Source organism: Mercenaria mercenaria, chromosome 6 (genome assembly GCF_021730395.1).
Source record: "Mercenaria mercenaria strain notata chromosome 6, MADL_Memer_1, whole genome shotgun sequence".
Taxonomy (NCBI): domain Eukaryota; kingdom Metazoa; phylum Mollusca; class Bivalvia; order Venerida; family Veneridae; genus Mercenaria; species Mercenaria mercenaria.
The window spans coordinates 33,996,011-34,022,768 of NC_069366.1; the positions used below are offsets into that span (position 1 = coordinate 33,996,011).

At 35.3% G+C, this 26,758-nt stretch overlaps 1 protein-coding gene across 1 annotated transcript in view; it reads right to left on the reverse strand.

Moving 5' to 3' along the window:
• Positions 1-1,290: 1,290 nt before the first annotated feature.
• The window catches only part of LOC123549181 (centromere protein L-like), a 32,249-nt gene continuing 6,781 nt past the window's right edge, over positions 1,291-26,758 (reverse strand). The window contains exons 3-13 of the mRNA XM_045337055.2: positions 24,042-24,177; positions 23,018-23,152; positions 22,137-22,249; positions 20,455-20,539; positions 19,766-19,813; positions 15,695-15,852; positions 6,978-7,065; positions 6,509-6,614; positions 5,878-5,980; positions 5,088-5,150; positions 1,291-4,454 (exon numbers count right to left, since the gene is read on the reverse strand). Coding sequence (XP_045192990.2) covers positions 4,371-4,454; positions 5,088-5,150; positions 5,878-5,980; positions 6,509-6,614; positions 6,978-7,065; positions 15,695-15,852; positions 19,766-19,813; positions 20,455-20,539; positions 22,137-22,249; positions 23,018-23,152; positions 24,042-24,171 — 1,113 coding nt within the window. The 5' untranslated portion in view covers positions 24,172-24,177 and the 3' untranslated portion in view covers positions 1,291-4,370. The remainder of the gene's footprint in view (positions 4,455-5,087; positions 5,151-5,877; positions 5,981-6,508; positions 6,615-6,977; positions 7,066-15,694; positions 15,853-19,765; positions 19,814-20,454; positions 20,540-22,136; positions 22,250-23,017; positions 23,153-24,041; positions 24,178-26,758) is intronic.

The following is a 26,758-nucleotide window of genomic DNA, read 5'->3' on the forward strand; positions in this document are numbered from 1 at the left end:
TTTCCAAATGCTTTACTTTGATAAATCTTGTCATAAGATTGTAATTCAACAAAGAATGAATGAAACAGCCCTATCAGTTGCTTATGCAAAGCTACCTGGTTAGCTCAATAGGTAGAATACAAGAGTATGCATCAACGTGTTCAGAGTGTAGTGAGATATGTTCTCAGCAATGCTAGCTGTGACTGATGACAGTTGATCTAAATGAGTCGATACTGGTACAGAATCAAGTAACACTGGCTAGAATATCAGTCACTGCTGTTACATAACTGAAATACTGGTGAAAAACCAAAATTCAAACAAACCTCAAATGCGTGTGAAATTTTAATGAATATTATTAAGTCCGTAACATTATTTATCCTTTGATTTTGCATATAGAAGAGATTGGTGGGGATTGAGTGTTCCTTATATTAGAGGTTTCTGCTGTATTTAAAGTTTTACTGTTTACCCAATATGTCAAATATATTGTGAACAAAACATTGTGGATACATCAAAGAACTTCTGTAGCAACAACTTAAGAGTCTGAGTTATGGAGCAAAAGCAAAGAACACTCTTAAAGCGCTCTTACATCTGACCTTGATCTTTGGACTTTTGTCCTTGGGCTAGTGGAGGGCAGTGTTTTGGCCCAAACAGTGATTTTGGAAAACTTTGATCCCCAAAGTTTGACTGAGCTTTGTTGTATTTCTCTGGTAGAATTATGCACCAGACTGTATGTACACTGTTTGAGTGATTCTTAAGTATGACCTTTGGGCTATAAGTATGGGTCTTGTCTATGAGACCTCAGTTCACAGTTGTCTCAAATAATGGTATTTATCCAACTATTTGTAAAATAGGTATGTCTCTCCCCAATGATGAAATGTCAGATGTAACTGTAATCCAGCCTCGAATATGCCATGACATTCACCTTTGACCTAGTGAAAACCAGACCCAATGAAGTTTTGAAGTTTAATTTGAGTCTATTGATCTTGACCTTGGAACTATAAATTTTCTTGTCTCAAAAGCAATAGCCATTATCTGGTTACAACACACGATCATCCTATTAAGATATGCTATTTCAGATCAAGGCATCTTCCCAAACTGTTTTCAGCCTTAAGGTCACACTCTCTGAACTACCAACTCCAAAAACAATAGGGAAAATCTATTGATCACAGACAAACATGCTATGAAATTTGACAATCCTAGGCTAGCGCATTTTCTAGTTAGTGACTGGAAACCATTTTCAGTCTTGAGGTCAGACTACAGGAAAATGGGAACAGTGAACCATCTCACCACATTCAAGTAGATAACAAAAGATAAGATCTCAATAATTTATTTGCAAAATAGGCAATACAAAAGCAAATTCAATAAACTGTTTAAAGAAAGTCATCAATATTGTTACCATTTGCAGATCTGGAGTAACACACTCGTTTAGGAATATTAATTCTGGCAAGTGAGAAGGCACTTGCTTGTAAATAGAAATACTTGCACAAAATATCAACTGAAAGGCAAGCCTTATAGATCCTCATAAATTTTACCAAACTGGTTTACACACTGCTTGCATGTTTAAGGTGATCGAGGTCTCGCAAAGTCCACTCGAGCTGAATACATCATCCAAAATCAAGCTACCAATACAATAACCTTACCGGTATATTTCACTTATCTTTTTAAATGTTCCTAATTTTTACCACGGACAGGGTAAGTCGGTAGACCATTTGTCATATTTTGTATAAAATCATATAGTCCCATAGCAATCAAGTAATTATCAACATTTTTCCATTTCCTTAAATCAACATGGTAAAATAATTCCTGAATACTGTGAAATCATTAATATTCGTGGGGGACTAATTTTCGTGGTTGAGTCAATCCACGAAATTTAATCCCAACGAACAAGTAAAATTCCCATTAATTTTATGTTCAAAAGTTGAAATCCACGAATTCATATCCCCACGAAATTGACGTTTTTACCAAAACCACGAAATTTCATGCCCACGAAATTAAATGATTTTACAGTATATACCTTTAACCATTATTATTAAAGATATGCAATACACTTCATTCACTAAAATAGTTTATTTCAAGATGTTTACTTTTTATGTAGAATATCCTCGTCGAATGATTTTGACTAAATATATTAATTAACTTACAGTACCACATTCACAATTAAATGTCGTGTGTAATGTAAACTTCCAGTTTATTTAGTGGTGGAATGCATTTATACTGTGCGTAGCTATACGTGTATTAGATGTGTAACTGAGTAGTCTAGGGGTACGGATCCATACTTCTAGAATCATATTCTAGAGGTATGGATCCATACCCCATAGACACTTCCATGATGCCTATCAAGTAAAGTACAAAAAAAAGCATCTACACTGATAAAAGAGATCTCATACTCTTGCCACAAGATTTAGGAAGACTTCTATCTAGGTTCTTACGATAATTTCAGACCTTGTTTCATTTCATAGATCTTAAGTGTATGTGCAGTATAGTATAATATAATAATACACACTTGGTAAAAATAGGCTGCTTTTGACTTTGCTTCCTACTGGCAGATCCATACAATTAAAACTTTAAATTTATGTTTTTCAAGTAAATACTACTGGGTTATATAAATTAAGTAAAAACTAACTCGAGATGCTTTCTGAAATAGTGAATAAAATCCAACTGGTACACATAAGGCATAACTTCATATTTTCTTTTTTTTTGGATTTAACGTCGCACCGACACATGATAGGTCATATGGCGACTTTCCAGCTTTAATGGTGGAGGAAGACCCCAGGTGCCCCTCCGTGCATTATTTCATCACGAGCGGGCACCTGGGTAGAACCACCGACCTTCCGTAAGCCAGCTGGATGGCTTCCTCACATGAAGAATTCAACGCCCCTAGTGAGGCTCGAACCCACATCGATGAGGGCAAGTGATTTGAAGTCGGCGACCTTTACCACTCGGCCACGGAGGCCCCTTCATAATTTTCAGTAACTGGCAACTTGTGATAGTAAAACAAAATATTACCCTCTGAAAACGTGCCAACAACAAACTACAATATCTGAAAAATGGCAAGACTACAGGCTTTGCCAGAGGAAATGACAGTTAATAAGAATAATCTACATCAGACCTGGATTGTCAAAAAAAAAACAACCTTTCCTGAAGTCTCCTTATTCTATAGTGTTTTATAGGAATATTCTGACAGTCAAATTCCTCAAATCACAATAGATCCTGACAAATCACAATAGATCCTGACAAATCCAAGGCTTGTTACAAGTAATTCTAAACTACTGAAAGAAAAATTTATGAATTATAAAAACACAAACTACTGTTTGTTTCGTACAGTCTATTCAAACTTACTGGCAACCCTGAAAATGTGTGTAATTTACTCGACTAGTGTAACACAAGCAGTGTCAGTAAATGAAATTTTTCTGACTGACACAAATACTTCAATGAAAATCAAAATAGCTTCGAAACTTTTTAGTTTAAGTATATAGTTTTCCCCAGATAAAATGGTTCATCACTTTCCCTTATTCTTATATACAGTAAAATCATAAACATTTGTTGGGGACTAATTTTGAATCAATCCACAAATTTAAAATTAAATCATAACAAGTAAATGAGACTCTGTCATTTCATCTGCAAAATTTGAAATCTATGCATTTCCCACCAAAAAAAAAGAAAAAAAAAAGCGGTTTTGGCCAAAACTCCAAAATTTCATGGCCAGAAGATGAAGTAAATTTCAGCAAAAATAAAAATACAAATATGTTCTTCTGTATCAGACACTCTAAACATTAATATCACTTTTACTTTAAGATGCTAACGTGAGACTAGTTAGAGCAAACTGGCATAGAAAAAGTTGCAAATTGCTCTTAAATTTCACTTATTTAGGTACAACATTTTACTTCTAAACACTTTCAGTGCATTTTTCTTTATTTTTCTCTTTCCGTCGTATCAACATCTTGAAATCTGTGTAAACATACTATCATCTTGTCAAGTTGTCTATATTGCATACACATCAACATGGTGATGATAATATTCCTCTCTAGAGCAGAAGAACTACAATTTCATCCATACTGTATATGAGCCGTGCCATGAGAAAACCAACATAGTGGGTTTGCGATCAGCACGGATCCAGACCAGCCTGCGCATCTGCGCAGTCTGGTCAGGATCCATGCTGTCGCTTTTAAAGCCTATTGGAATTGGAGAAACTGTTAGCGAACAGCATGGATCCTGACCAGACTGCGTGGATGCGCAGGCTGGTCTGGATCCATGCTGGTCGCAAAGCCACTATGTTGATTTTCTGATGGCACGGCTCATATGGACTATAAATTGGAGTATCATATCATTCCAGTTCAATATCACAGGAGATTCAATTCTATATAACATAGTCCATTATCTTGCTTCTTGTTTCAGAATGTTTTCAGTTGGTCTAGAGCCAGGTCTGTAAGATGCCGTAAAACTTTCAACACATTATCAGCAGATCTAGTATATAACTGAAAACAATAAAATGATTACATTATAATATACCTATAATTACATTTTATATTTTTTTAAATCTAAAGCCAGTTTGGTTTTATGGTTGTTTAGTCGTACATAATTTCCGTCAGACCTGTTGCGTGTTCTTTTAGACGTATGTTTCAATTGACACAGTCTATTTGCTGGCAAACTTTGCAAGTTTTCTTCCACTACCAATACAACAGCAAAAGCTTGTCCCGATAAAATTTTAATCTCTAGTTTGTGAATGAAAAATTCCATTCATCAGCTTGACATTTGAACAAATGTGCAAACCTGGTTGATTCTATTACGAGATCAGGATGAATCAAATGAATTTTGGTATAATAAATTCATCATCACACTATAAAGCCAGTATCAGTAACTCCCAAGATGGTGGAAAACAGCGGATGACAGGCATACAACATTTTTGTGCTACATACCCAGTCTTGCAAAAATCAGATGTTTCATAGACAGATTATCTGCATTTCAATTCAAAGGTCACTGAAAAACCTTCAATGTTTCTAGATACCTGCTACATTTCTACTGCAAATTTATAGCATGAAAAATGTTTGGTAAACCTTGAGTGATCTTTCTAGACTAGTACTGCTAGAATTACTCTGAGTAAATTGTACCTTTAATTTTCCATCTCTGCCAACAAACGCTACTGAAGTTCCAATAGTCAGTAGTGGCATAGCCTGTAAAATATAAAACAATATAATTGAGAATAGAAGACCAACATAACTGAACTCTCAATATACAGTGCAGGGCTCGACAAATCCACTTGTCCGCCCATAAATACAAGTAGAAATCGGACCCGGGCTAGTGAAACTTGCTGTAGTACCCATCCAGTGCGAGTTTTTTACCACAAGTACAATATCTAGTTAAAATGGAGCCATGAAGAAGCCGATAGCTAAAAGATCTAAAACGAAAGTTAATTAGTTGTTCAGCATTATGATTCCATTAGCTAGATACTCGAAAGAACAAGATTCCACTATGTACCGTTTTTAACAGATGCCATCTGTAAAAAATCATTTTCTAAGTGAATTGCAGGACAAGTACAAATTGCAGCAGGACAAGCAAAAATTCTATCAAAGAATTTGTCAAGCCCTGCAGTGCCTTTAAAATCCTTTGTTTAACATATTTTGCATACCCTGATGATTATTATTACAGGTAGTTTTATTTAAATTTACGTAACTACTGGATATGCAATCTGCACCTTTACTTTTGTAACAGTTTTGTAAATGTCAAGTTTTCATTTTTTTTTTCAAACTGAAGTTATAAGTTATATCTAACTGCCAACAAAGAAAAAGCATGAAATAAATGTGTAAATAATAAAGTAGTTCCTGCTGGTAATAAAATAAACAACATGTGTATTTAAAGTTTCTGACTCCAACGTACTAGAGCATCAGTACTGTAACTTACATTTAATTTTATATTGAAAATTTCATAAAAATGTCCCTCTAGTCCTGATATGAACATCTGTGCTTCTTCTGATGTAAAACTATCGCTCTCAGATTCTCGTATCCTATAAAAACAGTAAATCTGTATAAATAATATCAATTCAATATATTTAATGTGATGACGCAATGCGGAACTGCAATTTACTTTTATAAGCTTTTTGAAGAAAAAGCATCCAAGTTAATTAGAATATAAAAGATGTTAAGCTACCTATACACATAACAAATGGTAATGGAAAAGCAAACGAAAGCTGAACGTAAAAACTAAAAAAATTTGGTGATAAATTAACACAATGGTTTAATGGTCCATTTTAACACGCTTGTGCTTTAAACTAGACCTTTTTAACCTTCTAAAGTGGACTGGTCCTTCATTCAATATGGGCATCACCACTTCTTATTCAAAGGGGTGTTCACTGAAAATTTACTGACTGAATAGCGAACAGTGCAGATCATGATCAGCCCTGCACGAATGTGCAGGCTGATCTTGGTCTGCACTGGTGGCAAAGGCAAAACCACTTGCCGCCAGCAGGCTAAAGGTTAATACTTTAGGTGTAATGCAAAAAGAAGGGGAGGGGGAAGAAATGAAGCTGCAATACCTGTTCCACAATCTAAGACAATCCTCAGCCTTGGTTGAGTAATCAATGTTAGATAGTCCCTCTACTTCTGATGGTACACCATACACTAACTCACATGGCTTATGCACTTAAAACAATAATAATGTAAACATGTGTACTTCAAACATGGATCAGTTTTGTATAAACATTAATTTATTAATTCTATCATAAGAATTAACAAAACTGAATAATAACAATATGTCTATTACTATCAGAATTGACCATTTCAGCATCTAAGTTTTTTTCTGTCTTGTCAAATTATAAATGCAGGTTTTTTTTAACATTAGGGAAGTCTTTGAGCCTATTTTATTTACATTATTGTGGTGTAATTTAAGTAGTGTACAAACGAGTGAGAACAATATTAGGAATGTTATATGTCATACACATTACAAATACCTTGACCTGAGTTTGAAAGTCATTCATCTTTATGGAATATCAGTTTATATTTTACCTTCATTAAATCCTGTAAACATTGCTGCCATGAAAGATAATTCATGTGATGGGAATGTCTGTGGAACAACTTTGCAGTCAAACTGAACCTGAAGCAAAATAGGGACAAATTATAGATTCTGTACCTGAAGCAAGGTAGGCTTAAATTATGAATTCTGCACCTGAAGCAAGACAGGGATATAATATAAATTCTGTACCTGAAGCAAGATGGATATATTATAAATTCTGGATCTGAAGCAAGAAAGGGATATGTATTATAAATTCTGTACCTGAAGCAAGATAGGGATATATTATAAATTCTGTACCTGAAGCAAGAAAGGGATGCATTATAAATTTTGCACCTGAAGAAAGATAGGGATGTTATAAATTCTGTACCTGAAGCAAGGAAGGGATATATTATAAATTCTGCACCTGAAGCAAGACAGGGATATATTATAAATTCTGTACCTGAAGCAAGAAAGGGATGCATTATAAATTTTGCACCTGAAGCAAGACAGGGATATATTATAAATTCTGTACCTGAAGCAAGTGTTAATATCTGTTTATTTATCAATTCAATCAACTACACATGTTTACTGATTACTCTAAACCTCCACACTCGAGTCCCTATTAACTCCCTTGACATTTAACTAAGCCTGCAGGATTAGTCTCCCTTATTCAGAGGAGGTACAACCATTAACATTAATTATACTTTCTTTCTTTTGTTAAAGAATTATTAAACTTTAAAGACAAAACTGCAAAATTAAGCTGTCCCTAAATGGAACAAATAATAACAAGAGCTGTCTGTAAGACAGCACGCTCCACTATTCGGCAATTTGACAGTGAAATGAATTTATGTCTCAATAAGAGAAGATACATCAAGATGATGATGGTAAAGATATATTTTGAGTTTCAAGTCATTATCTTATATAGTACCAAAGTAATGTGCAGAAAACGAAGTTTGTCAAAAAATTAAAGTATGAAAGGGGCATAATTTGGTCAAAAACACAAATCAGAGTTATGGGGATTGTTACCACACATGCAGATGATGATGATAAAGATACATTTTAAGTTTCAAGTCATTATCTTATACTGTACTAAAGTTATATCCAGAAAGCGAAGATTGCCAAAAAACTTTAAGTATGAAAGGGGCATAATTCTGTCAAAAATACAATTAGAGTTATGGGGATTGTAACCACATATGCAGATGATGATTATGAAGAAATATTTTTAATTTCAAGTCATTATCTTTTAAAGTACCAAAGATATGTCTATAAACGAAGCTTTCGAAAAATAATTCCAAGTATAACAACTTGGTGACCTTGACCTTGGGTATAATGGGCCCAGTCCCTGCACATACTTTGTTTGTATGCTGGACAATGTTTATGTGAAGTTACAGAAAGATATAAGCAATAGTAACAAAGATATGACAGAAAAACAAAGGTTGCCGAAAAACTTTAACCAAGGAAGGGCACACTGACGCCGGGGCGAGTTTACAGTAAACAAATACTGAAAAATATAATAAAATAACATAACAAATTAAAGATTATAACGTAGCTGTGTGACCACAAAATTCCAAAAGAAAATATGTACCAACGGTAAACAACTTTACATTTGTAATTCACTTGTGTTCTAACTCAGTCAATTTTTAAAACTTGAAGTAACACACATATTACAACAATGCCTTCAACATTTGTCCTGTCTGTAGTACTTTAATTAACTGGAGGCATGACGTCCCAAATTTTGTCATACAGTTTGCTAACTGAAATTGACCTGGACACCATTTAACACACTTGATGTCATTGTTACTGATTCCTGAATAGCAGCAATGTCTATCCTGAGCATTTTGTCATCTACAAGTCTAGTTGAGAAGATAGCTTCAATGACACTTTTATTGTCTACATATGCTGAAATTTGGATTGTTTTATCAGGAACTCCCAACAAATTTGTTAACATACTTCTATAGTAAATACTTGCATCTAGACTTTCCTGAAGGCTGAGAGATTCTGCTGCTACTGTAGACCTAACAACACGTTTGATTTTATTTACTTTCCATGATACAGGGCAGTAGTTCCCTTTACCATCAATTAACCAAAGTATATAAACACTTGTACTGCCCTTTCCATTGTCCAGATTTCCAAGAGAAGCATCTGTAGATACTAGCAAAGACATATCTGAATCAAGACAAGGATATCTGATGAATGATTCAAATTCTTTCAGTCTACTAACTACTCTAATAGCCCTTGATAAATCTTTCACAGTTCCCCATTTCAATTTTGTACTCATTTCAAAAGCCATATCTGGTCTGGAGCTCTGTACAACCCAATTCAACTTTCCAATCAGTTGTCTAAACCAAGTTTGTTCATCAGATCTGAGTTCAGATTCTTTTTCAGAGGCTCTGGCTACACAAAGATTTTCCAGCTGTATATTTTTAACATAATTTGTATGATCTAAAATGATATCTTTCTCATTTTGCTGAAGATCAAACCCAATGTGTTTTAATGACTTTTCTTCTATCTTTCCTGCCAGAAACCTATCTCTAAGTTTTTCTATTAATAGATCAAAGTACTTATCACCTGCATGAAGGAAATCATCTACATGACAGCAGATAATGCCCCGTAGTCCATCTTTTTGAACATGAAACATTGCTGGATCAAACTTACATTGAATAAAACCAAAGCGAACTAATTCTTCCCTGACACTCAAATAGAACTGACAAGCACCATCTTTTAGCCCATAAAGTCCAAGTTTCAATTTCCAAATGATTCCTTTGGGGGTCATACTCTCCACTGGAGGTCTGACAAATATTTCCCTTTCAAGTTCCTTTCCCTGAAGAAACGCTGATTTAATATCTGTTGTCTTAACTGTCCATTTATTGTGTGACCAAAGTGACAAAAATATACACATGGCCCCTTTTCCTACAGTAGGACTATCCCGCGGTATGTCTATGATCTTTTCCTCAAAACCCCTTACCACTAACCTTGCTTTCACTTTTCCATCTTAATCTGGTATAACCCACCTTGTGGGAATTGTTTTCTGACCACAGTCTGGTACTTCTTCATAAGTTCCAAATTCTGCTAGCTTTTCTAATTCAGATTGTTGAGCAGTCCTTGTTTCATCGGTTTGACTGGTTATGTAGATTTTTATTTAAAACTTCTTCGCTCTCACCACTATGACTGAGAAATTTCCATTCTATCTTTTCTAAATCAACACTCTTTTCCACTTGATTTTCATCCTTTATATTGTACCAATATTTATATTTCCCTGTAGCCTTTCCTGCCCTACTCATAACTTCGGCATCTAACCATTCACTGTTTTCTTTATACTGAATTTTATCCCCTTTACTCACTTTCATATCACTTATTTGACCTTCTTTCTCTTTGTTTTGATCAGATTCTATTTGTTCACATGTTTGCTTAACTATGTTTTATTCAGAAATAGTGTTGCTATTCTCATTGTTCTCTATACTAGATACAGTCTTGTTTTGGTCTGTTTGGACTTCAGTGGTATTATCTTCTTCATTCACACTCTGTCCTGCTCTTGTTAACCTATTTGGGGATACCCTTAAAAATAATCCTCCCTGTCTTATAAATATCACTTTTCCATCTTGGAAAACAACCTACCCTGGTCCTAACCATCTCTCCTTGTCTTCCCGTTTATAGTAAACAAGGTCGCCATTTTCATAATTTTCTTCTGCAGCTCTAATTCTATTTCTTAGTGCTCTCCTGATTCGTTCATTAGCTTCAGATTCAATGAATGCCTTTCTTGCTTGGTGAAGAGCATTCAAATGTTCAGCAAACTTTTCACTTGATGTTGTGCCTTCCAGAGCAGGGAGCGTATCTTTCAGAATTCCAGGTAAGTTTGGATTTTTACCAAAAACCAGCTGATGACTGCTAAATCCATTCTACATTTGTAATGAGTTTCTTGCCATATTTCCCCATGACTATATTGTCTGACTATCACTTGAGGGATTTTCTGCCTGAAGTTTTAACAACATCATATCAGTTACAGCATGCACTCTTTCACAAAGTCCATTTTGAAAAGGACTTTCTGCTGAAGTTGTGCAGACCTTGACATCTAGAATGGAGGCCACCTCTCTCATTTCATCTGAGCTGAATTCCCCGCCATTATCTGTCATCAGTGCCCCCATGACACCATACACACCTATCCAGTGCTTCATCATGGCATCCATCACATCACATGGTCGCTTCCTGTTGATGAATATGGAAACTGTATACCGAGACCACATGTCAATCATATGTAAAATCCATCTACCTTTCCACTGTTTCAAATCCATCGACACTTTTTCATTGAATTCCTTTGCCATCGGCAATGCAACAACTGGTCGTGATGGAGTTCTTGTATACACTTTACGAAGTTCACATTTTTTAACAATGCCATTTAAATCCTCTTCATATTCATTTTTCCATATTCCCGCATCTTGAAGTAACGATCGTAATCTTTTCATTGGTGGGTGTGCGAACTGTCTGTGCAACAATAGTAATGTCTTGTATCTATCTTTCACAGTCATTTCACCAAGCTGTACAGCACATACACTCTGAACTTCAATCTTGTCAGATTTGTCAACAGGAATACAATAATGACCTGATGATGTTAAATTAAGTCCTACATCTCTACCAAAAATATTTGCTGTGTCATTTTGCAAATCCATTTTTATACTTGCTGCTTTCATTGCTGTTCTCGACAATAAGAGAGGAATATCAGAGTCTACTACATCTGTTTGGATTGTAACTTCTTTTCCGGCAATTACTACTGGAATCATAAATTCACCCTCGGACTTAAGTCTTGTACCACCTCCAAATTTAAATACTTTTTGTCCCTCATTTTTCTCTACCTTTTCTCTATCAACTGAGTCTAGAGTCTTAATGTAATCTTTCAACCATGTTTTTCCACACACCGTACTGCTACAGGCACTGTCTAAGACTTCACACTGTCGAGCATCTGCACCTAACTGTGATAAATCGTCTTTATTATAACCTGTAAATAAAACCACATGATCATCCTCTGTTACATTGACCTTAGCCATGTTTTCATAACTATCAGGACAGTCAGCAAGTAAATTTCTGTAAGAACCACATGATTTACAAGTTAATGTCCTACCATCTGCCCCCATGGGGTTCATTTTCTTGCTTTGATTCCCATCTCGGCTCTTGTAATTTGAACCTCTACTATAACCCCGATTTCCTCTTCCTCCTCTCCGTGCTGTGCACCTTTGAACAAATTCTGGTCTGGCTTTCACACACCCTGCCGCAATGCTTCCTCATTTGGTACAAGAAATGCTGGTTCAAGTTTAATGGCTGATCCCGCCCCATGTGAAGATAATGCCCCCTCCACAACACCACCCTTGAACTTTTCAATGAACGCTTAGCCTCGTCGTATTATGTTTCCTTACTTTCATAATTCATTCCTGTTAAGACTAACAACTTTTCTTCTTTTGAGATATTGGCCCTCCTAAGAAGTTTAAATGCCAGGATTTCAGAGGGGAGTTTCATACTCTTCTTTTCTAATTTTCTGTACTTTGAATCAAACTGGGCAATATATTCAGTAACTGATTGGCCATCCAAACGTTGAAAATCCTCAAATTCCTCAAACTTTTCTAGACTATCTGTCAAATCATCTTTAGCCAAATGTTTGTCCAAAAAATGAATTAAAGTATCTAACCCATCTTCCTTTTTCAAGTCATCCAAGTTTAATTGTTCAAAAACCTTTTCACGAATTTTATTCTCATCATCTTCTGGAAGTGATAATGCTATAGCAACACCCGGCTTTTCGGTCAGTCAGTCAGTCCCTCCAAGTCTGTAACTTCCCTCCAGGCTAGAAGTTCATGTTAATACAGTTCATATGTTTTTGATTTCAGTGATGGCGGGTTTATTTTTGTTGCCATTTTTCATCAATTATTCCACTTATAACACAAAATCCGCTGTCCTACAGACAATACTTTCACTGAGCACAAAATTGACACAGTCCTCTTCAAATATTATTATTATTTCGCTCTGCTACCACTTGTTACCGTAGATACCCATGTATAATGCGCAGTTTTTTGACCCTCGGGACCACCCCCGAATCGTGGGTGCGCATAATACACAGGTATATACAATTTTCCAACTTCAAAACAAGTTTGTTACCGATGTTCGCCATTTTGGTAAAGGGAAACTACTCCCCGCGCTTACTGTCTCCGCTAAAATCTAAGATTGCCGTTACGTTCCGTAAAAGATCGAATTGTTTATTTTTCTTTCAAACAAAATTAATTTCATATAAATTTAAAAGTATTTTGACGAAAGAAATGTTTACAAATCACAAAAATTATAATACTAATTAAAGATCGAGAATTATCTTTAACCGAGATCAAACTGTGAACAACATAATTGACACGAGGTGACACGTTAATTGCCGGTAAGTACTGGCTTTATGATCGTGACAAAAAGACTATCACACCTTTTGTTATCAGTTTGAATTGAGAAGCTCATGTCATTTTGAAAGATACCATTCCGAAATATTGAATCAGCAGCTATTTATTTATTCAAAATAGTGAATTAAAAAAGGTAAAACAACAAATATAACAATAATTTACTGGTTTTATTTTCGAGAAAACAAAAATCGATAGTACCGTGAACCCGATGCTGCTCTCCGCCGCGGAGATAAAATTTATTACCGGTGTCGATGTAAACCCTACTTTCGTTTTCCATCCACCTCAAAATTGACCAAAATTTTTTTTTTTTTTTTTTTTTTTTTTTTTTTTCCCAGGATTTTGGACTAAGATCGGGGGTGCGCATTATACACGGGTGCGCATTATACACGGGTATCTACGGTAATATCTGTTTATTTATCAATTCAATCAACTACTCATGTTTACTGATTACTCTAAACCTCCACACTCGAGTCCCTATTAACTCCCTTGACATTTAACTAAGCCTGCAGGATTAGTCTCCCTTATTCAAAGGAGGTACAACTATTAACACATTGAAACACATACATTGTACACTATGACACAATTTAGTGGTTAATTTTTTCTCCTATGACTATCCGATCGGATGGCATACCAGTCACACCTGTTCGATATCTATACGTCTCAAACATCTCTGCATAAAGAAATTGAAAAAAAATATTTAAGTCCTGATCATCTGTATATTTTCGTTTTATTATACCAACCAATGCAGTAAAGGGTAGCTGAGGGTATCGGTATATGTACCCTGTATACTGTATGTTTCATGTACAGTGAATAAAAAGTGAAGAAAAAAACCCAACCCGTTTTATATTCTAGATACCATCTGAGTTCAGATTCGAATAAGATTTGATGTAAACCCAGATGTACATATAAAATCGGTATACATGTACTCCGATACGAAAATCACATGTTTAAATATCACGGGTTACGGCATGTAGATTTTAAGGTGCTGTATAGCGCAATTTCCTATGCTGCGCACAAACGAAAATGCGATATTACGAAAAAAAACGGCCGGTCCCTTGGCTTTTCGTAGGATCGCGATTGTACTGTATATTATAAATTCTGTACCTGAAGCAAGACAGGGATATATTATAAATTCTGCACCTAAAGCAAGAGAGGGATATATTATAAATTCTGTATCCGAAGCAAGACAGGGATATATTATAAATTCTGTACCTGAAGCAAGACAGGGATATATTATAAATTCTGCACCTGAAGCAAGACAGGGATATATTATAAATTCTGTACCTGAAGCAAGAAAGGGATGCATTATAAATTTTGCACCTGAAGCAAGAGAGGGACACATTATGAATTCTGCTCCTTGAGGCAAGATAGGGATGCATTATAAATTCTGTACCTGAAGCAAGAAAGGGATTTATTATAAATTCTGCACCCAAAACAAGACAGAGACAAATCATGAATTCTGCACTTGAAGCAAGACAGGGACACATTATGAATTCTGCACCTGAAGCAAGGCAGGGAAACATTTAGAAATTCTGCACCTGAAGTAAGGCAGGGACACATTAATGATTATGAATTCTGCACCTGAAGCAAGACATGGACAAATTATGAATTCTGCACCTGAAGTAAGATAGGGTAACCGGTTACATTATGGTTTCTGCACCTGAAGCAAGACAGGGATATATCATAAATTTTGCATCTGAAGCAAGACAGGGAATTATTATAAATTCTGCATCCGACGCAAGACAGGGATATATTATTAGCAAGATTGTCACACATTATAAAGTCAGCACCATTACTCACTAGAATCATGTTATTGACAGTAAATGGAACTCACAGTTTTGCGTTATACAATTAAATTGAAATATTTACATTCTCCCTATTGGTTCCAAGAAAATAATAATTATGATGTTCATTTTGTTTTGAGTGGAAAAGGAACGGTGCCAAAGTTTTGATAACACCATCTTGTGATAACATGCAGCAGCAGCTGTTCTGATGATGCCCACATTTAGTCGAGCAGAACTTTCCTTAGACGACAATATGTTGTCTGTTCAACAGAATGATCAAGAAGCTGATTCTTGAATTAAATACTACAAAATATGAGCAATTTATGAAAATACATTTGTTAACAAATGGTAAGGATATATAATGTAAATATAAGAAATGAATTTTCTTTTTGGGGAGATTATGCCAAATGAACGACAGAATATGATTGGAAAATTAACTACGTATTGCCAGGGCAGTGCCTACCATATTCTGTCTTTCATTTCATGTGAACTTCTGACAAAATACAGCACAATACTGCTACATACCTCTAACCAGTTCTGTACAGTCTGTGACAATGTCTCTGGTCCACGGACGAGCATGTTAGAGAAGTATGTGAAGTGGGACTGTAAAGTGGGCTTAAGTGGGTTGTACTCTAGGTCAGTGCTGAATAATACCGCCTGACCTATTACTTTCTCCTCCTCCTCTGTAATGTACATATTATCTTGTAAAATTTGTAAATATTAATAAATATAATACTGATCAACATGGGCTTTCATAATCCAAGGTCTGTCAAACTGCAGACTTGGGGTTGATTGCTTGAAAAAGTAATCATTAAATTACAAATTATTTTGCTTTTTTCAGTATAAATTGATTACCATCATCGTACGAGTATAAGACGCACCTTTTTTACAGAGATTCTGGTCAGGAAGGACCGGTAGGACCTATACATGGGTATAGAACAAGACCACATTTTTTCCCGGACTCAAAAATTTAAGAAAATAGATCTTTGTTTACACCGCGTACCTTTACATTGAAAAGAATTCAAGGGTAACTACCTATGACTCGGGCATAGCTAAAAGCTGGCATCAGGATCCGGCGTCTTAAATGAATTTTGTATAAAAAGTAAAATTAAGAGCTCCTGCAAAAGCTTTAAAGAAACGCTGTTTTTCATCGAAATATATTTTACAATGCATTTCTATAACTCATTAAGTTTTTAGCAAAACCTGTGTACAACTTTCCCAACGTGTTTTCACACATTTTGCAAGTACATCAAACCAATGGCCGCAACACACGAGTTGATAGTTAGGAGATGTTTGAGAAGGTGATGAGATTGAAAAGGTGTTGAGAAGTTTGAGATAGTTTGGACACAACTTTAAATATCTGTGTTTTCGATAGCATCTCATACTCAATTTGACATCTGTCACTCGATTAACCTCTCAGTTATTGTCATCGATATACCTCTATTGTCTCAGCTGTAAATTCCATTGGAACTGTCAATTTAGTAGTATCTCACCTCGTGACATAAGTCGTTTTCACAACTTTGTTAACATTACGGCAGTGATTTTTTTAAGCTTTGGGGGAATGGTGGCAGGGCCCGTAAGGAGGGGAAGACTGCGCCGTAACCACTAAAATAGGGGGAAAATTGTGTCGTGATAAAAGCAGTGTTTTTCATAAATATGTTACAATATACTTTATCATGTACATCTAGAAAGGGTTTTGTTGGTTGGGATATTTAAAAAAATATATAAACAAGAGCTGTCCGTAAGACAGCGCGCTCGGCTTTTCTCAGTGCTTGAATCTGAATTAGAGCTTTGCCAGTAAAAAAAATTCTAAGTTAAAAAGGGACATAACTCTGTCAAAATTCAAATCAGAGTTATGGGAATTGTGTCTCCTGGAACTATTTTGAGTTTCAAGTCAAAAGCTTTAACAGTAACAGAGATATTTGACTTGCTGTCCGTAAGACAGCCAAGCTCGACTATTCGAAATATTGTCCCAGAGGCAGGAAAATATTACCTAAAAAGGTTAAATATCAAAAGAGTTTTAAGTTCAAAAGGGGGAATAATTTGACCAAAATGCATATCAGTTATGGGACTTGCTGCTATCAACTAGTTTTATAACCCCGAAGGCACATGTGAAGTTTCAATTCAATATCTGCATTAGTTTTGGAGATAGAAACTCGCATGTAAAACTTTAACCAGAATTTTCAAAGTCCAAAAGGGGGCATAATTTGCCCAAAATACATGCCAGAGTTATGGAACTTGATCCAGTGAGGTTAGTAATTGATCTAGAAAAAGAAAAAATAAGTTTCAAATCTATATGCCTTTTAGTAATAGCTGTATGTACTTGCACGCAAAACTTTAACCAGAATTTGCTAAGTCCAAAAGGGGGCATAATTTGGCCAAAATGAAGGTCAGAGTTATGGGACTTGCTGCTATCAACTAGTTTTATAACCCCGAAGACACATGTGAAGTTTCAAATCAATATCTGCATTAGTTTTGGAGATAATAACTTGCATGTAAAACTTTAACCAAAATTTTCTAAGTCTAAAAGGGGGCATAATTTGCTCAAAAAACATGTCAGAGTTATGGAACTTGACCCAGTGAGGTTGGTAATTGATCTAGAAAAAGAAAAAATAAGTTTCAAATCTATATGCCTTTTAGAAATAGCTGTATGTACTTGCATGCAAAACTTTAACCAGAATTTTCTAAGTCCAAAAGGGGGCATAATTTGGCCAAAATGAAGGTCGGAGTTATGGGACTTGCTGCTATCAACTAGTTTTATAACCCTGAAGACACATGTGAAGTTTCAAATCAATATCTGCATTAGTTTTGGAGATAATAACTTGCATGTAAAACTTTAACCAAAATTTTCTAAGTCTAAAAGGGGGCATAATTTGCTAAAAATACATGTCAGAGTTATGGGTCTTGACCCAGTGAGGTTGGTAATTGATCTAGAAAAAGAAAAAATAAGTTTCAAATCTATATGCCTTTTAGAAATAGCTGTATGTACTTGCATGCAAAACTTTAACCAGAATTTTCTAAGTCCAAAAGGGGGCATAATTTGGCCAAAATGAAAGTCAGAGTTATGGGACTTGCTGCTATCAACTAGTTTTATAACCCCGAAGACACATGTGAAGTTTTAAATCAATATCTGCATTAGTTTTGGAGATAGTAACTTGCATGTAAAGGGGGCATAATTTGCTCAAAATACATGTCAGAGTTATGGGACTTGTCCCAGAGAGGTTGGTTATTGACCTAGAAAAAGAAAAAATAAGTTTCAAAGCTATATGCCTTTTATTGATGGCTGTATGTACTTGCATGCAAAAACTTAACCAAGGTGTGACGCCGACGCCGACGCCAGGATGAGTAGAATAGCTAGACTATTCTTCGAATAGTCAAGCTAAAAATTCTAAGTTAAAAAGGGGCATAATTCTTTCAAAATTCAAACCAGAGTTATGGATATTGTTTCTCCTGGTGTAGACTTTGATGGTAAATAAGTATTTTAAGTTTCAAGTCAAAAGCTTTGATAGTAACAGAGATATTTGACTTTATGAAAAACTTTAACCAAAAATTCTAAGTTAAAAAGGGGCGTAATTCTGTCGAAATTCAAACCAGATTTATGGGAATTGTGTCTCTTGGTGCAGACTTTCATTGTATATAACTATTTTGAGTTTCAAGTCAAAAGCTTTAATAGTAACAGAGATATTTGACTTTATCAAATTAAAAAAAAAAAATTCTAAGTTAAAAAGGGGCATAATTCTGTCAAAATTCAAATCAGAGTTATGGGGATTGTTTCTTCTGGTGTAGACTTTGATGGTAAATAAGTATTTTAAGTTTCAAGTCAATAGCTTTGATAGTAACAGAGATATTTGACCTTATCAAAAACTTTAACCAAAAATTCTAAGATAAAAAGGGGCATAATTCTGTCAAAATTCCAATCAGAGTTATGGGGATTGTTTCTCCTGGTGTAGACTTTGATAGTAAATAACTATTTTAAGTTTCAAGCCAATAGCTTTGATAGTTACAGAGATATTTGACTTTATCAAAAACTTTAACCAACAGCGATGGCGACGTCAAGGCGAGTGCAATAGCTGTACTTTTTCTTCGAAAAGTCGAGCTAAAAATTAAATGGGTTTTTTTGTTGTTTTTTTAGGGGAATTTTTTTCAGAAATAGGGGGAAAAACATACTTTTTTGACAGGGAAATGGGGCCGAATTTCAGCCCCAAAAAAGGTCACAACAAAGCACTGTACGGGTACTGCAAAAATGGCTGACTAATGCCGGAAAAATAGCATTTCTTTACAAATTTATATGTTTTTGAGATACCCTTTTTTCTGCGACCAATACACAGGTATAAGCATTTTTCCAGAAATCTGTATATATTTTTTCACTGTGTCTTATACACGAGTGCGACCTATACTCGTATGATGACGGTACTTCATGATCACTGCAAAATTTGTTAGAACTTTATTATTTTGATTATTTTTAAATGGAAACAAGAGGTATTTGTAAAATATGTATACCCCACCCATCATGGGTTGTCCCATTTTCAAGAAAATTAATTTCATAAGAAAAAGTAAGCATCCTAAATTCCTACTTTAGTTGTGAATAAAACTTACTGTTCCTCGCCTTTCCTCTGATGTCTACAAGGACAGCCTTGTGGTCTTCTGAAAAACAGCAAAGTTGTCAAGGTAGTAACATGATGATGAAATGAAATACATTGTAATACAATCTTATTTTCTTACCAATCATGTTTCAGATGTATAGTCAAATTTAAAAATTGGCTTTCAATATCATCTAGTTGGAATACTGACAAAATACCCCCTGCTCAATTTGACCAACACAGACAAAATCCCCCCTTTAGATTTTTACTATCATATTCCAATTTTTACTTCTGTTATAAAATCTATACATGTATTAATTTTTATGTGATATAAAATTGTCATTTTTTTAATTTCTTTTAATTGATTTTTAATTTTAAGAGTTTTTATTGAACAAATCAAACGGAGCAGGGATTATGTCTGCCATGTGAAATTGAGCAGGGACGGGGGCTTTGTATGGGTGCATTTTGTTACAATGTATTTGCTTCACGTAAAAAGCTAACACTGTTTTTCCAGAAATATAATTGGGAGTATCAATGTATGATAATTTAACAACACAATTAATTTGTCAAACTGATATTGCAAAAATTCGATTTATTCAACCAAAATTTGTGACATAAAAACAACATCTACAAAGAAAAGTAGCTTTAATGACGTTAAAATTTCCAATGCATACCATATGGTACAATGAAATTTGAGCGTCATACCTATTCCCACATCCAGTCCAGAAAACAGGCCAACTGTAGCATCACCAGGTTCACTGGTATCTATGAAAGTTCCTCGTTTACTCTCCTGCAATCACAGATCAATCTCTAAATATTGTGAAATCAATTAATTTCAAGTCAAGTATGATCATGAAACAAGAGCGCCGCCAAGCGGGGCAATATACGCCCGAAGGCTTACATCATAGGATGGGAGAACTTGACTGTTGAAGCCTCAAAAGACTGGAACAACAAAAGGAAAACTTCAAAAAAAAAATCTAAGTCCACAACAAAAAAAAATTCAAAGTCTACAAAAAAATCTTTATCAGGTACAGGTATGTAAAGATACACCTTAAAATTGGAGGTACCATCCATGTTGTACCACAGAAAAGTGGTCTCGGTTTTTCCCTACGGCCAATAATAAAAAGGTTTCAAAATAAGCTATTTATAGTAACATAAAAGGGAAGTAATTCAAAAAATTTTTATTGTAAGTACAAAAAAAGAGATCTGCCAAATAAAAACAAGAGCACTGCAATGCAGAGCAATATACACAAAGCAAAGTCATATATGACCTTTGACCCTTAAGTGTGACCTTGACCTTGAAGCGAGTCATCCGGAACATGCGCTCTGCACATCGTTGCAATGTGGTGAACATTTCTGCCAAGTTTCTTTGAAATCCTTCCAGCAGTTCAAGAGTTACAGAGCGGACACGAAACAAATTGATATGACTTTTGACCCCTAAGTGTGACCTTGACCTTAAAGCAAGTCATCCGGAACATGCGCTCTGCACGTCGTCTTGGTGTGGTGAACATTTGTGTCAAGTTTCTTTGAAATCCTTCAAGGGGTTCAAGAGTTACAGAGCGGACACGAAACAAACTGATATGACCTTTGACTCCTAAGTGTGACCTTGACCTTGAAGCGAGACATCCGGAACATGCGCTCTGCACGTCGTCTGGGTGTGGTGAACATTTGTGTCAAGTTTCCTTGAAATCCTTCAAGGGGTTCAAGAGTTACAGAGTGGACACGAAATTGCTAACGGACGGACAGACGGACGGACAGACAGACGGACAGACGGACACCAGCATCATAACATAATACGTCCCTTCGGGCGTATAAAAATGTGATGAGCAGATATTTTATGAGTATCAATTTACATGCAAAATAAAACAATTCCAAAACAATATTGCTGCTACAAGTGATGATAAACTTCTAGAAGCTAATAAAGGCTAAATGCCTCTAAATGTGATGATAAAATTCTAGAAGCAATAATGGGTTACTGCCCCTACATGTGACGATAAACTTCTAGAAGCAAATAAAGGCTTACTACCCTACATGTGACAATAAACTTCTAGAAGCAAATACCGGGTTACTGCCCCTACATGTGACGATAAACTTCTAGAAGCAAATAAAGGCTTACTGTCCCTACATGTGACGATAAACTTCTATAAATAGAAAGAAATAAAGGCTTACTGCCGCTACATGTGACGAGAAGCTTCTAGAAACAAATAAAGGTTTACTGCTGCTACATGTGATCATAGACTTTCAAAAACAAATACATGTGATCATAGAATACCAGAATTAGATAAAGTTTTACTGCTGCTGCATTTGATGAGAAACTTCTAGAAACAAATGAAGGCTTACTGATACAACACTTGTTGATAAATTTCTAGAAACAGATAAAGGCTTACGGCTGCTACATGTGATGATAAACTCCTAGAGTAGTGCTGTAGATCTGACTTCTTTTCACAGAAGTTGTGTAATGGTGTCAGCCGAAACACACGCCACACCTTCCTTGTTAGTTCTGAAAACAATCAACTTATCAAAAAATGTAATGTAAATACATGCCGAGTTAAAGAAGAATCCTTGCTAGCACTGAGCACCTAAACATACAATCAGAGCTACTATATTTAGGATATTGTTGGAGTCTTAAGTTTCCTCTAAATTTTAATACTGGATCAAATAACTTTACAGTAACAATGAAAATCACTTGAAGAACTAGACTAGTTTTTTTGTTTAGTCTCCAAATGCATTCAATCTTGATAAGGCAGTGGTGTTTTTAGGACATAAACTCCATGAGTAAATGTTACCATATACAGAGAATGATTTTAATGACTTTATTACATATAAAAATCGAAGGGCTATAACTCACTGAACATACATTGCCATAAAATATGCACCACTAGTCTAGAAAGTAATTATTTCAATTCAGTTTGGTTCAATCCCCTCAATAGCATAGAAAATACATATCAAAAAGGATCTTTAAGTCACCACTTTTATATTCTTGACAGGATCATGATTGTACTTTAAACTTAGATAACTTCTAAAGAAAAATGGCAAAGGCAAGCACATACATTTTTTTCAGTAGCTGAAACATATACTAAATCAAAGTACTATAGTATAAATTGCTCAGTTTTGTGCAAACTTTATTCTAATTAGTTTAAAGGATAGACTAGAGAGTGGTTGCTTTTCTGTACTTGTATATCAATTAAGACAACTATTCTTTTATTATTTCTTTTAATATCTGTCGAATGTTTTAACTTACACACTGATTGTCAAATATATATCATACCCATAATATTGTGTTCCTCCAACTCTGTTCTTTGTGTCACTTCCTGAATATCTCGTGTTCTTACTGCCCGGCTCACTGGTGTGCTGGTACTAATCTCACTGTCTAACCTGGTTCCTGGTGTGCGCCATGATGTACCTGGTGGAAGTAAAATCATTTTACTGATCTGCAACCGTATTCATTCAAAATTTGAAAACTTCATATTTTCTGACAGCACATAGCACAGCTTTCACCATAACCTCATGTGCTACTTAAGTAGAGTACATTAATCGAATACTGAAATTAACCAAAATATAAACTTTGACTGTTCAACTCAACTTTGACCATGTATATACAATTGCTTCTACAAAATTAATGTAGCTTGATATTTATGGTGTCAAACGAAAACAGCAATATAGTGGTCAGATTTGTTTGTTTGCTTTGGGTTTTGCGCCATTTTTCAACAGTATTTCAGTTATTTACCTAACCAGATTTCTTGGATTCTGCACATGTACTGTATTTACTTATTCACTATAAGTAACTGCCAACTTCCCCACATGAATCATAGGTGGAGGACAAAAGATTTCAGACACAATGTCTTTTATCAACCGTAACAGAGAACATACGCCTCGACCGGGATTCAAACTCACGACCCCATGATCTGTAAATCTTTTATCACTGTTCAAACTTAAACTATGACAGTCACTTAGATCTGCAAATTAATATTCAATTTATTGTAACATTGTATGTAATAATTCTTACTGCTGAAATTTTGTTGAGATATTTTTACCTGCAAAGTTTCCTTGCAATTTATGCATATTTAACAATGCCTAAGTCCAAGTTTCATATTTTAAATGTTGATGGATACAGGCCCATATGCTCCTCCAGGCATTATTTTTCGATGAGAATCTGGGTAGAACCACAAACCATTTGTAAGCCAGCTTGACAGCTGAAAGTTATTCAAGTCAGATGAAAATATTTGGATGTCTGAAGGTAATTAAAGTTTAAGGATGTAGTTTCAAAACTTACTGGTGAAAATTTATAGTACCTAAAGGTCCAAACCTTCTTCTGTTTGGTGTCCTGAACGGAGTTCCAGTTGGCACTGTCCTTAGAATGCTGTTAGGTCTGCGGGCTGACCATGCTCCTGTCACAGGAGTACGAGATACACTATCGGTCATGGTTTGCTGAAACAATTCAGTGAAATGATCATCCTTATTTCAATTTCAGTTCAAGAACTTATATATAGCCTCCCAACACTTTTAACAAGAGGCCCATCATGGTGCTGACCTGTTTTGAACTGGAATGTTTGTCACAACACACTGCATCATAAAAGGTAACAGTAATTGTGTTTAGCCCTTACGGTGCTAAATTTCTATAATGAACTTGTCCGTCTTTCAATTTGGACAGTACCATTAACTCTTAAATGGGGAGCTTACCAAACAAGAGCTGTCACAGGAGACAGCGCGCTCGACTTTCGATGCTGGATAGTGAAACTGGGCACATCTGAGGAAACTAGAGCTGTCACTGGAGTGTTTAATGACTCCAATTGGGGATGAAGATATTGCACAATAGCCTGAGTCTATGTCAAAAATATCAACTTAAAGTAGTAAGAGAGGTAAAGATAAAATGTATCAAAACACTATATAAGTATATCCTAAGCAAAAAGGGGCATAATTCATTAAATATTGGTGCCAGAGTTATGCATCTTGTGTCATATGGTGTGGGTGATGATGTTGAACAACTATTTTAAGTTTGAATCAAATCCATTCAGTAATAACAGAGGTAAAATGAAAGTGCATCAAAACTTTAACCTAAAATTCTAAGTAAAAAGCGGAAATAATTCATGAAAAATTGGTCCCAGAGTTATGCACCTTGTGTCATATGATAAGGGTAATGATGTTGAACAATTGTTTAAGTTTGAATCAGATCCATTCAGTAATAACAGAGATAGAGTGAAAGTGCATAAAACTTTAACCTGAAATTCTAAGTAAAAAAGGGAATAATTCATGAAAAATTGTGCCAGAGTTATGCATCTTGTGTCATATGATGTGGGTGATGATGCTGAACAACTATTTTAAGTTTGAATCAAATCCATTCAGTAATACAGAGGTAGAGTGAAAGTGCACCAAAACTTTAACCTGAAATTCTAAGTAAAAAGGGGAAATAATTCATGAAACAAGAGCTGTCCGTAAGACAGCCAAGCTCGACTATTCGAAATATTGTCCCAGAAGCAGGAAAATATTACCCAAAAAGGTTAAATATCAAAAGAGTTTTAAGTTCAAAAGGGGGAATAATTTGACCAAAATGCATATCAGTTATGGGACTTGCTGCTATCAACTAGTTTTATAACCCCGAAGGCACATGTGAAGTTTCAATTCAATATCTGCATTAGTTTTGGAGATAGAAACTTGCATGTAAAACTTGAACCAGAATTTTCAAAGTCCAAAAGGGGGCATAATTTGCCCAAAATACATGCCAGAGTTATGGGACTTGACCCAGTGAGGTTAGTAATTGATCTAGAATAAGAAAAAATAAGTTTCAAATCTATATGCCTTTTAGTAATAGCTGTATGTACTTGCACGCAAAACTTTAACCAGAATTTGCTAAGTCCAAAAGGGGACATGATTTGGCCAAAATGAAGGTCAGAGTTATGGGACTTGCTGCTATCAACTAGTTTTATAACCCCGAAGACACATGTGAAGTTTCAAATCAATATCTGCATTAGTTTTGGAGATAGTAACTTGCATGTAAAACTTTAACCAAAATTTTCTAAGTCCAAAAGGGGGCATAATTTGCTCAAAAAACATGTCAGAGTTATGGGACTTGACCCAGTGAGGTTGGTAATTGATCTAGAAAAAGAAAAAATAAGTTTCACATCTATATGCCTTTTAGAAATAGCTGTATGTACTTGCACGCAAAACTTTAACCAGAATTTTCTAAGTCCAAAAGGGGGCATAATTTGGCCAAAATGAAAGTCAGAGTTATGGAACTTGCTGCTATCAACTAGTTTTATAACCCCGAAGACACATGTGAAGTTTCAAATCAATATCTGCATTAGTTTTGGAGATAGTAACTTGCATGTAAAACTTTAACCAAAATTTTCTAAGTCCAAAAGGGGGCATAATTTGCTCAAAATACATGTCAGAGTTATGGGACTTGACTCAGAGAGGTTGGTAATTGACCTAGAAAAAGAAAAAATAAGTTTCAAAGCTATATGCCTTTAATTGATGGTTGTATGTACTTGCATGCAAAAACTTAACCAAGGTGTGACGCCGACGCCGACGCCAGGGTGATTAGAATAGCTAGACTATTCTTCGAATAGTCAAGCTAAAAATGGTGCCAGAGTTATGCACCTTGTGTCATATGATGTGGGTGATGATGTTGAACAACTATTTTAAGTTTGAATCAAATCCATTCAGTAATAACAGATAGAGTGAAAGTGCATCAAAACTTTAACCTGAAAATCTATGTGATAAGGGGGGATAATTCATGAAATATTGGTGCCAGAGTTATGGCCCTTATGTCAGATGATGTGGATGATGATAAGGAATAAGTATTTCAAGTTTGAATCAAATCCATCAAGTAACTACAGAGATAAGTTGAAAAAAGAGAAAGTGCACCAAAACTTTAACCAAGGTGGGGACGCGGAAAGACGCCGACGCCGGGGCGAGTAGGATAGCTCTCCTTATACTTTGTATAGTCAAGCTAAAAATAGTGACTGAATGGCAAACAGTGCAGACCTTGATCAGACTGCACAGGCTGATC